Source organism: Petaurus breviceps, unplaced genomic scaffold (genome assembly GCF_028583685.1).
Source record: "Petaurus breviceps papuanus isolate PSGF00001 unplaced genomic scaffold, PetGlider_PUasm1.0 225, whole genome shotgun sequence".
In the NCBI taxonomy this organism is placed as follows: domain Eukaryota; kingdom Metazoa; phylum Chordata; class Mammalia; order Diprotodontia; family Petauridae; genus Petaurus; species Petaurus breviceps.
The window spans coordinates 16934986-16949092 of NW_027185889.1; the positions used below are offsets into that span (position 1 = coordinate 16934986).

Here is a 14107-nt window from a genome sequence, read left to right on the forward strand (position 1 = left end):
GAAACTAATCTAAAGCGTAAGGACTCAGAGATTAAAGGGAAGTTTCAGAATAAAATCAATTATGCTTCAGACAAATTCAAAAAAGTAGGAGCTGAAATCAAAATTTCAGATAAAGCAATAGCAAATATCAATGCTGTCAAGAAACAAAGCAGGCAAACTAGATTATTGCTAAAGATATTATCAGTAACAAAAAAATGAACATTAAATAAATATGCACTAAAGCTCAAAGTCACCAAGTTTTTAAAGCAAAGGAAAAATGAAATGCAACAAAGACTGGGAAAGTAAAACACTAGTTTAGGGATAAGAAATTAGAGGAAAGGAGTAGAAGCACGACTTTCCCGCGGCTCCGGCTTCCACCCTCCCCAATCCATGTAAAAAGGGGACTCTAAACAAACTTAGGAGCTGCAGAACCCACAAAATGACACAGAGAAGCTAACCTCCCGCTGAGGACAGCCCGGCAGGCCGGCAGGAATCGGCCAGCACAGCGCTCTGGGAGCCGAGCCCCAGCCCAGCACCACCCCGAGGCTTTAGCCCCAGGGCGGGCCTGACCAGCAGCCAGCCAGAGGGACTCCAGATCAGCAGCAGCTGTGGCCATTTCCAGATTTATCAATACATAGATGCGAAGGACAAGGTGAGAGGCCAGTGTAGTCTGGACTTTGGGACCCAGGAAGTGAGAGTGCGTGGCTTTTACCCCCGGAGCGAGAAACCGCTGAGACGCCAGCACAGCCTGCCAGCCACGTTGCGGCTTCAGCTCCTGGCCTGCAGAGTGTAGGGGGACCAAGCACCAGTCTGAGGGGTCATCGCTCTTGCTTTAACCTGCTTGGATCTGGATTGCAGTCTAGGGTGGAGGTCCTGGGGTGTGTGTCCAGCTTGCCAGAGCGTGTGGAGACCTCAGAGAGGGCACCCATCTAATACCTCCAGCAGCTGAGAAAACCCCAGCGTTTGGGACGAAAACTCCCCTGTCTGGTGGCAGAGTCCTACTGTGGCAAAAAGCCCAAAAGTCAAATCATTGAGTGGCAAAATGACCTGGCAAAGGAAACAAAGCAGACAGAAGATTCCAACATTACACTCCTATTTTGGGGATAAGAAGGAGCAAGGCATGGAACAGGAGGAAATCAGTGAAGTCAGAACCCCTGCACCAAAAGCTTCAAAGGAAAATACAAGCTGGTTACAGGCCATAGAAGACCTTAAGAAGCAGATAAGAGAAGTGGAGGAAAAACTGGGAAGAGAAATGAGAACAATGCAAGAAAATTATGAAATGAGAGTCAACAGCCTGACTGAAGAAAATAATACCTTAAAAAACAGACTGACTCAAATAGCAAAGGAGGCTCAAAAAGGCAATGAGGAGAAGAATGCCTTAAAAAGTCGAATTTGTCAGATGGAAAAAGAATCTCAAAAGCTCACTGAGGAGAATCATCGCTTCAGAATTAGATTGGAGCAAATGGAAGCTAATGACTTTATGAGAAATCAAGATGCGGTCAAACAGATCCAAACAAATAAAAGAATAGAAGGCAATGTGAAATACCTCATGGGAAAAACCACTGACCTGGAAAATAGATCCAGGAGAGATAATTTAAAAATTATTGGACTGCCTGAGAGCCATGACCAAAGTAAGAGCCTGGAAAGCATCCTCCAGGAAGTCCTCAAAGAAAACTGCCCTGATGTTTTAGAACGAGAGGGCAAAATAGAGATTGAAAGAATCCACCGATCACCTCCTGAAAAAGATCCCAAAAAGAAAACTCCTAGGAATATTATAGCAAGGTTCCGGAATTCCCAGATTAAGGAGAGAATAATACAAGCAGCCAGGAAGAAACAATTTGAATATTGTGGAAACACAATCAGGATAACCCAGGATCTGGCAGCCTCTACACTGAGGGATCGAAGGGCCTGGAATGTGATATTCCGGAGGTCAAGGGAGCTGGGATTAAAACCAAGAGTCACCTACCCAGCAAAACTGAGTATCATGTTTCAGGGGAAAATATGGTCATTCATTGGAATAGAGGACTTTCAAGCATTCTTGCTGAAAAAACCAGAGTTGAATAGAAAATTTGACATTCAGATACAAGAAGCAAGAGAAGCATGAGAAGGTAAACAGGCAAAAGAAATCATAAGGAACTTATCAAAGTTGAACTATTTTTTTGTTTGAAGTAATCGGGGTTGAGTGGCTTGTTCGGGGTTGCATGGCCAGTTGTTGTTTCTGGGTGTGGTGCTGGGTCTCTGGGCCCGGATTTGATCCGGGTCGTCCCGGCACTGGAGCCGGTGTTCTTGCTCGCTGAGCCACCTGGCCAAAGTTGAACTATTAACATTCCTACATGGAAAAACAATAATTGTAACCTATGAAACTTTTCTCAGTAGTTGAAGGGATTAGAAATATATATATGTCTTTATATGAGGGTATGTGGGCATATGAATACATATGTGAATGTGTATATATACGTTTACAGGTATACATAGATAGAAGGCACGGGACCAATTTAACAGGAAGGGATGATACTTAAAAGGTGAAATTAAGAAGTGAGAGGAATATAATGGGAGGAGATGGGGAGAGACAGAGTGGGGCAAACTATCTCATACAGAAGAGGCAAGGGAAAATGGTTACAATGGAGGGGAAGAATAGGAAGGCAAAAGGGAATAGGTCAACCTTATTCCTATTGAATCTGGCTTGAGAAGGGAGGAAAATACACACTAAATAGGGGATCTCACCCTCCAGGAGAATAGGGGGGGAAGGGGATGTGAGGGGGGATGATGGAAGGGAGGGCAGGCTGGGGGGGAGGGAAGTTGGAAGCACCCACTTTTGAAAAGGGACAGGATCAAAGTAGAGAATAGAACAAGTGGGAGGTGGGATAGGAGGGAGGGAAAAATAGTCAGTCTTTTACAATACATCTACTATGTTATTGTTTTGCATTAGCCACACATGTACAACCTACACTGAACTGCTTGTCCCCCCAGTGGGGGTGGGTGGCAGGGGGGGGAAGGGAATGAATCTGGAACTGAAAGTTTTAAAATCAAATATTCAAATATAAAAAAAACAAATAAATATTTATACAATTAAAAAAATAAATGAATGGCTGGAAAAAAAAAGAAAAAAAAGAAATTAGAGGAAAATTTAGATGGGAAAACTAAATCTGATCACCCTATGGGAACTACTAAATGGAAATTTGGTATACTTATTTCTCAACACTCAAGCTGAGTATTGGAAAAAAAAAAAAACAACAAACCAGTGATTTCAAGAGAGAGAAATAAGGATAGTTAGTATATTATAGGCATGGGTCTGGGTCCCGTTCCCCTGCCAGATCTGATTCTGTGGACCCTGCCCTTCACCTTAGGCTACCCAAGATCTCTTCTAACAGACCCACAAAGAACAGTCACACCAGGAAGCTGTTCTTTTTCTGCTAATCTGCTGTTCCCTCACCTGGCTAGAAGCTATCTTTTCATCCTCACAGTAGGAAGGAGTCTCCACTTCCCAAACATGGTGGACCTGGCCTCTCCACTGCCCTCCTTTCCACCTCTACCCTGATGGATATGGATGCTTCACACACAGTTTTAATTAGCTGAGCATCACCAACTACATCACCTGCTCCATTACAAGGTTCTGTACTATAAGATCTGCCCAGACTTACCAGTGGCCCTGCTACCATAACCATTCATCAAACCAGAATATACTATCTGCTACCCTCCCAAACCTCATATATTGCCATCTGAATTGTCAACAAAACCTAAGGACCCCAGGTTCAATTCATCATTCAGCTTCACTTGTAGGGTCATACAGCCCTTCCATATGCCCAGTAGCTAAAAAGGCCTATATGTATTGCCTCCACCAAAGAGAATATAAACTCCTTGAGGGCAAGAACTGCATCATTCTTCTATTTGCATATCTCTAGCGCTTAACACACAGCAAGCACTAAATAAATGAATTTTTACTCATTCAGTCATTCTCAGGTTCACATAAGATTTTTATAAAAATTGATCACATACTAGGAAAGGCCTCAACATAATGTAAAAATGCTGAGCATGTCTTTGATAGCCCCTAATTCAATAAAACTATAATCAAAGAAAAGAAATAATAAAAACTCACAACCTTTGTAGTATTTTAAGGTTTGAAAAACATACTAATTTTGATCTTCATATCTGTATCAAGCAAGGTAGGGGCTATTATTAATCCTACTTTATAAGAGCAATTCCTCAACTGATAAATGATAAAAGGTATGAATCTTCTCTTTTTAGAGGAAGAAATCAAAGCTATCAATAGCTATATGAAAAAAAAAGTTCTAAATCACTAATAATTAGATGAAATGCAAATTAAAACAAATCTCTGGTACTACCTCACACCCATCAGATTAGCAAAGCTACCAAAAAAAGGGAAATGACAAAAGCTGGATGTGCTGCGGGAAAAGAGGTAGAGCTGGTCCAGCTATTCTGGAAAGCAATTTGGAAATACAACCACAAAGTTATTAAACTCTGCTTAATCTTTAATTTAGTGATACTACTAGGTCTATGCCCAAAGATATCAAACAAAAGGACCCATATGTACAAAAGTATTTACAGCAGCTCTTTTCCTGGTGACAAAGAATTGGAAATAAAGGGGTGTCAATTAACTGAGAAATGGCTGAACAAGTTATATATATGATATGAAGCAGGAAAATTTTTCTTTAAATTTTACAAATAGATTTTAAAAGAAAATTAAAAAGAAAGAAAAGAAAGAAACGATGAAAGAGATAGCTTGAGAAAAACCTGAGAAGACTGGTATGAACTGAACTGATAATCATCAAAATGAGCAGAATCAGAACAACTAACAATAATAACAACAATGTAAAAACAAACAACTTTGAAAGACTTAGGAACTCTGATCAACATAGTTGAATGCAGTTTATGTGGATTTGTTTCACTTGACTATACATATTTCTAACAGGTTTCATTTTTCTTGCTTTCTCAATCGGTGAGGAAAGGGGAAGGTGAGAGAGAATCAGAAACTGAAAATAAAATAAAAGTGAATTATAAAAAATTATTTCTCTTTTGCAGATGAGAAAACCAGGCACAGAAAAATTAAGCAATTTGACTTGTCTAGAGTCACAAAGCTAGAATGTGTCAAGGCAGAATTTGAATCCAGATTTCCTGAATCTCAAGTATTATACTCTATTGACTACATCATGTTACCTCTCATCTATAAAAAGAATAATACAGATCTAGAGACTAAGAAATGATATCCTAAATAATGAGTGGGTCAAAGACCAAATCAAAGAAACAAGGACTAATTTCCTAAAAGGCAAACTTGTGTCAGGCAGCTAGGGGACACAATGGATGGAGTGCTGGCTCTGGAGTCAGGAGGACCTGAGTTCAAATCTGGTTGCAGATACTTACTAGCTCTGTGACCCTGGGCAAGTCACTTGACCCTGTTTGCCTCAGTTTCTTCATCTGTAAAATGAATTGGAGAAAGAAATGGCAAACCACTCCAATATCTTTTCCAAGAAAGCCAGAAATGGAGTCATGAAGATTCAGACACAAAAGAAAACAACTGAACAACAACAACTACTTAAATCCCTGAACAGCATTATTAATAAAAGGGAAAAAACTGAACAATTTTTAAAATATCAACTTTTTCAAATGAGCAAATTCTGAAAAAGCATTGCCCTTAGTGCCTTTCTATCTAATGAGATCAAGTGCTTTAAGGATCATTATTACTTTTGGGTTTTTTTGGTCTGCTCATTTTAGCAATTATTTTCATCAATTAACTTTGCTAGAAAGGGGTAATATTATCCTCCTTTTGAAAATTCTTGTTTTAGATTGGTCACCAAAATTAATTGGGGAAAAAAACCAAACATATTTACCATTATCCTTGCTACTGTTTTCTTCAATAGTCATTTGTTCAGCCAGTTCAGAAAGCGATTCATCAATGGTCTGGCTGCCACGAAGCGTGAGGGATAGTCTTCTCTTAAACTTTTTCATTCTACCAATTTATAGTCTGGCTTGGAAAAGCCTAAAAAAAATAAAAAAGAAAATAAGTTACAGTCACGATTACTTAGATATTTGGAACATATTCCCTTCCCGAATCATCAATTCACTGGAAATCTTTACTTAAATAAAACAATATATTTACTCAAATAAGACAACATATTTATTCTAAGAAAAGTTATTAAAGTTATCTAAGCATCAGAATGTTAGCTCACAGTGAAAAATGAAAAAGAGAACTATATAGTCATTCAGCAGCTTTGAAAAAAACTATGTGGAATGTTGTGCTGTGTTTACATGACAATTTCAAGAATTTTACAGAAGTTCTGGGTGAGGGGTGGGGAGGTGCCAACATTTTGTTAACAAGTAATAGGATGAATAAAAGCCTAAAAAGATCAAGTGGCAGAGCTAGAAGGTCAGTGACAAATGGACTAGGGATACCATAGAATGAATCTCACATTTTCCCAAATGGCCAACTAAGAAGGCAAAAACTGAGTGGGATAAACCAATGGTCCAGATATTAGACAGAAATGGAACCTGCAAGTAAGATCATCAATTCTGTTACTTATTTATTCTGATCTGCCCTCTCGTTGATTAGGAAGATACACATGCACAGTGTGAATGGATGAATAATTGTAGAATAAAATAGTCTAAGAGCATTTTTCACAGACTCATTTAAACACCATACTTGTTTCAGTTTAATCAATCTTTGTACCACTTCACATCCATGAGATTGGCTAAGATTGCATAAAAGGAAAATGACAAATGCTAAAAAATGACATGGGAGAGTAGGTACATTAATAAACTGTTAGTGGAGTTGTGAACCAGTTCAACCATTCTGCAGAACAATTTGGAATTACCCTGCAAGACCTGTAAAACTATGCCTACTAAATGTTTAGCCCAGCAATACTGCTACTAGATCTCTACCCCCAAGGGGATCAAAGAAAAAGGAAAAGTACCAGTATTTATAGCAATTCTTTTTGTGGTGACTAAGAATTAGAAATTAAAGGGATGCCCATCAATTAGGGAATGGATGAACAAGTTATGATTTATGATTGTGATGGAATGCTATTGTATAAATACTATAAGAAATTATGAGGGGGGGCCAAGCATAGATGGTGGAATAGAAGCAGGAAATTCCATGAGCTCCTGCCACAACCACCTCCAATACCTGTAAAATTTTACTCTAAACAAATTTTAGAGCTACAGAACCCACAAAGTGACAGAGGGAAACAAATCTACGGCTGAAGACAGCTTGACAGGCCGACAGAAAGAGTCTATCACATCAGACTGGGAGCCAAGCAAAGTCCCATACGGTCCCTGACTAGCAGCCCCAACTGGCCACAGCAGACTTCAGGAGAGTGAAATAACCAATAGCTGGGGCCGTATCCAGACTTCTCAACCCATAAACACAAAAGATAAAGTAAAAGGTCAGTGGGGAACTCTGCTGGAACCAGGTGACAGAAGAGTGCGGTCTGGACCCTGCCCCCGGGGAGAGAGGTGGTGGAGGCACTGCTGCAGCAGTCGCTCAGTGACTGCCTCCAGAACTCCTGGCCTGCAGATCACGGGGGGACCAAGCAACCATTCAGTGGGTAATCACTCTTGTGGGTCACAGTCTTGGGTGGTGGTCCAGGGGTGTGTGGCCAGTGTGCTAGAGCTTGTGGTGGCTGCAGAGAGGGCAACCTCTTCAGACTTCTGATAATATTTGTGAAAAACGCAGTGATTTGGGACATAGCTCTCCACTCTGGAAGCAGAGTTATATCATGGCAAAGAGCTCAAAAGTCAAATAATGGGCTGGCAAGATGAGCAAGCAGAAAAAGTACAATCACACCACAGAATCCTTTTTTGGGGACAGAAAGGATCAAAACATGGAACCAGAAGAAGTCAACAAAGGCAAAACTCCTGTATCAAGCTTGCAGAAAAAATAAGAATTGGTTATAGGCCATGGAGGAACTCAAGAAGGATTTTGAAAATCAAGTAAGAGAAGTGGAGGAAAAACTGGGAAGAGAAATGAGAATGATGCAAGAAAATCATGAAAAGGGACAGCCAGGTGGCACAGTGAGTACAAGCACCGGCCCCAGCATCAGGTGACCTGGAAAATAACTGGCCATGTAACCTTGAGCAAGTTACTTAATCCCGATTGCTTAAAAAAAAGAATAAGAAAAAGAAAATCATGAAAAGCAAGTCAATAGCCTGCTAAAGGAGAACACCCCCCCTAAAAAAAATACTGAAGAAAATAACACCTTGAAAAATAGACTAACTCAAATGGCAAATGAGGCCCAAAAAGCCAATGAGCAGAAGAATGCCTTAAAAAGTCAAATTGGCCAGATGGAAAAGGAATTTCAAAAACTCACTGGAGAGGGGCAGCCAGGTGGTGCAGTGAGTAAAAGCTCCGGCCCCAGAGTCGGAGGACCCAAGTTCGGTTCCGGCCTCAGACACTTAACACCCACACAAAAACACTAGCCGTGTAACCTTGGGCAAGTTACTTAACCCCAAATGCCCTCCAAAAGGCAAAAAAAAAAAAATCTCACTGGAGAGAATAATTCCTTCAAAATTAGACTAGAACAAATGGAAGCTTAATGACTTTATGCGAAATCAAGATACTATAAAACAGATCCAGACAAATGAAAGAATAGAAGGCAATGTGAAATATCTCATTGGAAAAGCCACTGACCTGGAAAATAGATCCAAGAGAGATAATTTTAAAATTATTGGACTACCTGAAAGCCATGATCAAAAAAAGAGCCTAGACATCATCTTTCAAGAAATTATCAAGCAAATATGCCCTGATATTCTAGAACCAGAGGGCAAAATAGAAATTGAAAGAATTCACTGATCGCCTCTTGAAAAAGATCCCCAAAACAAAACTCCTAGGAATATTATAGTCAAATTCTGGAGTTCCCAGTTCAAGGAGAAAATACTGCAAGCAGTCAGGAAGAAACAATTTGAGTATTGTGGAAACACAATCAGGGTAACACAACACCTAGCAGTTTCTACATTAAGGGACTGAAGGGCTTGGAATATGATATTCCAGAGGTCAAAGGAGCTAGGACTAAAAGTCAAGAAACACCTACCCAGCAAAACTAAGTATAATGCTACAGGGGAAAATATGGTCTTTCAATGAAATAGAGGATTTTCAAGCATTCTTGAAAAAACCAGAGCTGAACAGAAAATCTGACTTTTAAATACAAGAAGCAAGAGAAGCATGAGAAGGTTAAACGGGAAAAAGAAATCATAAGGAACTTTATTAAAGCTAAACTATTTACATTCCTACATGGAAAAATGATAATTGTAACTCATGAGACTTTTCTCAGTATGAGGATAGCTGAAGGAAATATATGTGTGTGTATAGATAATGTAAACATACATATATATGTATGTATAGGAGGGTGTATGTATATAAATATGTATGTGAGTGTGGGCATGTGTATGTTCATGTATACATAGAGGGCACAGGATCAGCTGAATAGGGAGGGATATCTAAAAATAAAATTAAGAGGTGAGAGAGGAATTTATTGGGAGAAGAAGAAAGGGAGAGATAGATTAGGGTAAATTATCTCATATAAAAGAGGCAAGAGAAAACTGTTACAATGAAGGCGAAGAGCAGGAAGGTAAAAGGGAATAGGACAACCATTGAATTTGGCTTAAGGAGGGAATAACATACACACTCAACTGGGTATCTTACCCTACAGGAAAGTAGGAGGGGAAGGGGATAAGAGGGGGGGATGATAGAAGGGAGGACAGATTGGGGAAGAGAGTAGTTAGAAGCAAACACTTTTGAAAAGGGATAGGTTCAAAGGAGAAAATAGAATAAGTGGGGGGCAGGATAGGATGAAGGGAAATATAGTTAGTCTTTCACAATATACCTACTATGGAAATGTTTTGCATAACTATGCATGTACAACCTATATTGAACTGTTTATCTTCCCAGTGGGGGTGGATGAGGAGGGAAGAAGGGGAAAAATCTGGAACTCAAAAAGTTTTAAAAACAAATGTATGTATTTTTTTAAATTATTTTTTTTTACATGCAACTGGGAAATAAGATATACAGGCACCGGGGTATAGAAATCCATCTTGCCTTACTAGAAAGTTGGGGGTGAGGGGGTTGGGGGAGGATATAAGAGAGAACTGGGGGAAAAGGTATTCAGTAGGCTCACTATTTTGGGGTAGGGGAAAGACAGGGAGAAAATTTCAAAACCTCAAAATCTTGTGGAAATGAATGTTGAAAAATAAAATAAATAAAAAGGGAAAAAAAATTAAAAAAAATTATGAAGGGGATGGTTTCATAAAATCCTGGGAAGGATAACAGAACCAGAACAATGCATGTAGTAACAGCAATATTGTGAAGATAATCAAACTATGAAAGATTAAGTAACTCTGATCAATACAATGATCCACCAAACTCCAAAGGAATCATGATATAAAATGATATCCACCTCTAGATAAGAAAACTGATGGACTTGGAATACAGACTAAAATATATCTGCTTTCCTTTATTTTTAACTCCCTTTTTTCCCCTCAGAACAGACTATGAAAGAAACGTTTTGCACAAAGTATAATGGGTATAGTATTTCTTCCCTTCTTGATGGGTGGGAAAGAGGCTGGAGGGAGGAAATTTGGAACTGAAAATAAAAATAATTTTTTAAAATCATCTTTGATGGGAATCTTTCAAAAATAAATAATTCCCTGCCTTCTTACCTAGTAAAAATGAAACTTGTTCACATTTTCTAGTGACTGACAAAACAAAATCACAGAAAGGTAAAACCTGAAGTAATTTTGGAGATTCATTTCATTTAATTCCTCAAAGTGCAAATAAGAAATGGAAATCCAGAGTGGTTAAGTGACTTCCCAAAAATAACAAAGTGAGCTAATTAATGGCAGGGCCAGAACAAAAGCCTAGGAAATTGGACTCTGTTACTCTGCTGGTGCTGATGCCAATAGTAGTTATGAAGATGGTGATGATCACTCAACTAAGACACATCAGACTACTGAGAAATTTCAGTTTGAAGAGTGTGGGTTTTTTTTTTAACTCTTTTTTCTATCTTCAATGCCAAGCTGTTAGTTGTCACTTCAAGTTGTTATCAGTAAAACTGTCTCAAAATCTTCCCTTAAAATGAGACTTCAAAATCCTTATGATTTTTTAAAGAGACTGAGTTCATCTAGTTGAATCCCTCCCCAATCATGCATCCCGGATGTGACAGTAAATGGACATCCAGCCTTCAACTGAAGATGTTCAGGTCATGTATAACATCAATCTTGTTACTTATGTGTCTATAAAGCACATATTTCTTTAGTGCACAGCCTGCCAAAATAATTTTTATATTGCTCAACATAATCTGACTTATTTTTCAAATACATTAAACTAGTTTTGTTCATTTAGATACCTTATTCTTAAATAATGCCAAGAGAAGCCATAAATAAAAATACTACAATAGTATCTACCCTTCACAAGACTCAGTTTTTACTTCCAACTCAGTTGGAAGTTTAATTAAAGTTTAATAAAGTAAGTTTAATAAAACTAATTAAATAATGCATATAGATGCTATGAATCATCTGTATTTTTCTTTCACCTACCCGAAAGACACTGGATGCCCATTTTGACTTAAATCTTCTACAAACACACTTAGCTTTATGCAAACTTTTTAACAAGACTAAATTAAACATTATTATGTGTTATAGTAATAAGCAATTTAACTGGGTTTTTTTTTTTTGGAGGGGGGAAGGTAGAGCAATTGGGGTTAAGTGACTTGCCCAAGGTCATAGGGCTAGTTTTGTATTATGTGTCTGAGATCACATTTGAACTCAGGTCCTCCTGACTCCAGGGCTGGTGCTCTATTCACTGCGCCATCTAGCTGCCCCAATTTAACTGTTTTAAAGAAATCATTTCACTAACCAGATTACTCAGGTATTGCCCAAGAAATGTCTCTTATATAAGAATGATACAAAACAATATTAGCATTTGTCAAATCAACTATCTTCTTGCAAGTTCTTTTTTTTTTTTTTTGGTCAAGATCTGTGATTTTCTGGATAGTTTACTAAAACCTAAGAGTACATGTTACTCCAAAAGAAAAGATAAAATGAATGGAACAACTAAATAGCACTCTATATTACAGATTTTCAAACTTCTTAATCACATACCCCACTTTTCTGAGAAGGGACCTCAAATATATGTGTTTATGTATCAGTTATGTACATACATATGCTATTGTCCTAATATATGCATATTACCTAAAACATGCATTAGAAGAAAAATAAGGAGATAAAAGATTTACAATATTTTAAAATATTTGTATTTTATTAAAAGTCTAAAAACATTCTGTTCTCACCAAAATTGAATGGTAATATTTTTGAGAGTGATATTTAATGAATGTTTATTATTTTTGAAAAAAATTTCTGCATATATATCAAGAGAGTAAGGCAGGTTAAGAAATAACAACTGTTAGCAATTAATTATTTGGGTAATTTCATCCATGTAGTCAGCCAAACAGGACAACTTTTAAGATCCATATTTATTGAATGCTACAAAACTGTTATCAATCAAATAACAGATCATCATAGTCACTGAACCCAAAAGCTTATATTCAGGAGAGACACTGTTTCTCTGGATATAGATAGATACCACACACAATGCAAAAATATTGATTAAGCAAAAGTGAACTCAGCCACAAGTTTTTCATGTAAATCTATTCCTTTTTCTTTATGTGATTCTGTTACCAGATGGTATCCTTAATTTCATGTTTGGCCACTTTGCAATCATGGTTTACAGGAATGTGAGGAACAGTAAGATGACCAGTTTGGTTGGAATGGAGAATGCAGAAAAGGAATGGGGGTGGGAGGTGGGGAGAGAGAATTATCTATGGTAAGGCTGCAATGGCAAATTGGGGGCAAGTTTGTGAAGGGTGTTAGATGCCAAGCAGAAAAGTTTATATTGAATTCTATCATGGGCCACAATAAGGTACTCATTCATCAATTCTAGAGCTGAGAGGGTTAAGTTCTCCAGGGCACAGTCTCCGATCTTGGTGGTAAGAAGAGGGCGGGGGGAGGGGGCGCTAGGTGGCACAGTAAATAGAGCACCAGCTGTGGAGTCAGGTGGACCTGAGTTCAAATTCATCCTCAGACTCTTTAACACTTACTAACCATGTGACCTTGGGCAAGTCACTTAACCCCAATTACCCTGCCTCCCCCCCTCCAAAAAAAGTAAAACAGACAGAAAAAAGGAGGGCAGGGAAATAGATTGCTTAACATAAATGTGTGAAGAATTGAAATGAAACCCTGGGAGAACAGTATCCTGCTGTCTTCTAGATTACTTAATATAAATGTGTGAAGAATTGAAATGAAACCCTGGGAGAACAGTATCCTGCTGTCTTCTAGTTTATTACAAGGGAAGTACCAAGCCTAGTAGAGGTTAAACTTTAGGAGAACCAATTTCAAAGAATTTAGAGAAAGATACATAGGATTCTTGGCCCAAGCAAAATTTCCAATTGATTCAAATCTTTAAAATTCTGTTGAGTACATACTGTATACAGAATATTGTGCTAGGCACTGGGAGAGCTACAAAGTTATGCTCTTGTGTAATTCAGAGTCTAAGAAGAAATGACACATACAGATGGCCATGATACAGCCATGTAGGTACAGCTAGAGAAGAGCAAAACAAAATATGTTGGAGAGGAAAAGGGGGGCAGAGAAATAAAAACATTACAAGGAAAACAAGCCAAGGAGGGAAATGGTTCCCTCAAAACACTGATGATAATCACAGATGACTTTAGATAAATAGATGGCATACCTAGCAAACCTTGAATAAGCATAAAATTAGGGTAATGAACACAACAAATGACAGAATCAACACAAATACACAAAGAAAATCTTGATAAGAAGGAATGGTATGATATATGCCAAGAAAATGAAATTTAATAAATGATAAATCTTAAGTCCTTATACTTATGCTCAAAAAAGTCAACTGTATACAAGGATGAGGACTAAAGTGGATATAATCAGCAAGCAGTTTATATTAAAAAATCCTTGTCTGAGTCAACCACAAACTCAATACTGTGACACAGCAGCCAAAAAAGCTAAAACAATCAGGACATATTCCAAAAAAAAATACAACACAGAGAACGTTCCCCCAAAATCCTACTACAGCTCCTTATTCTGACATGGGCAC

At 38.2% G+C, this 14107-nt stretch overlaps 1 protein-coding gene across 2 annotated transcripts in view; it reads right to left on the minus strand.

Annotated features, from left to right (window-relative positions):
• Window positions 1-14107, minus strand: part of CDK17 (cyclin dependent kinase 17) — a 159347-nt gene that overhangs the window by 92164 nt on the left and 53076 nt on the right. For both annotated transcript variants that reach the window (XR_011169700.1, XM_069095194.1), the window contains exon 2: window positions 5826-5974. Coding sequence is in view for 1 of the 2 variants with exons in the window: in XM_069095194.1 (XP_068951295.1) it covers window positions 5826-5943 (118 nt within the window). In the remaining variant the exon portion in view is untranslated. The remainder of the gene's footprint in view (window positions 1-5825; window positions 5975-14107) is intronic.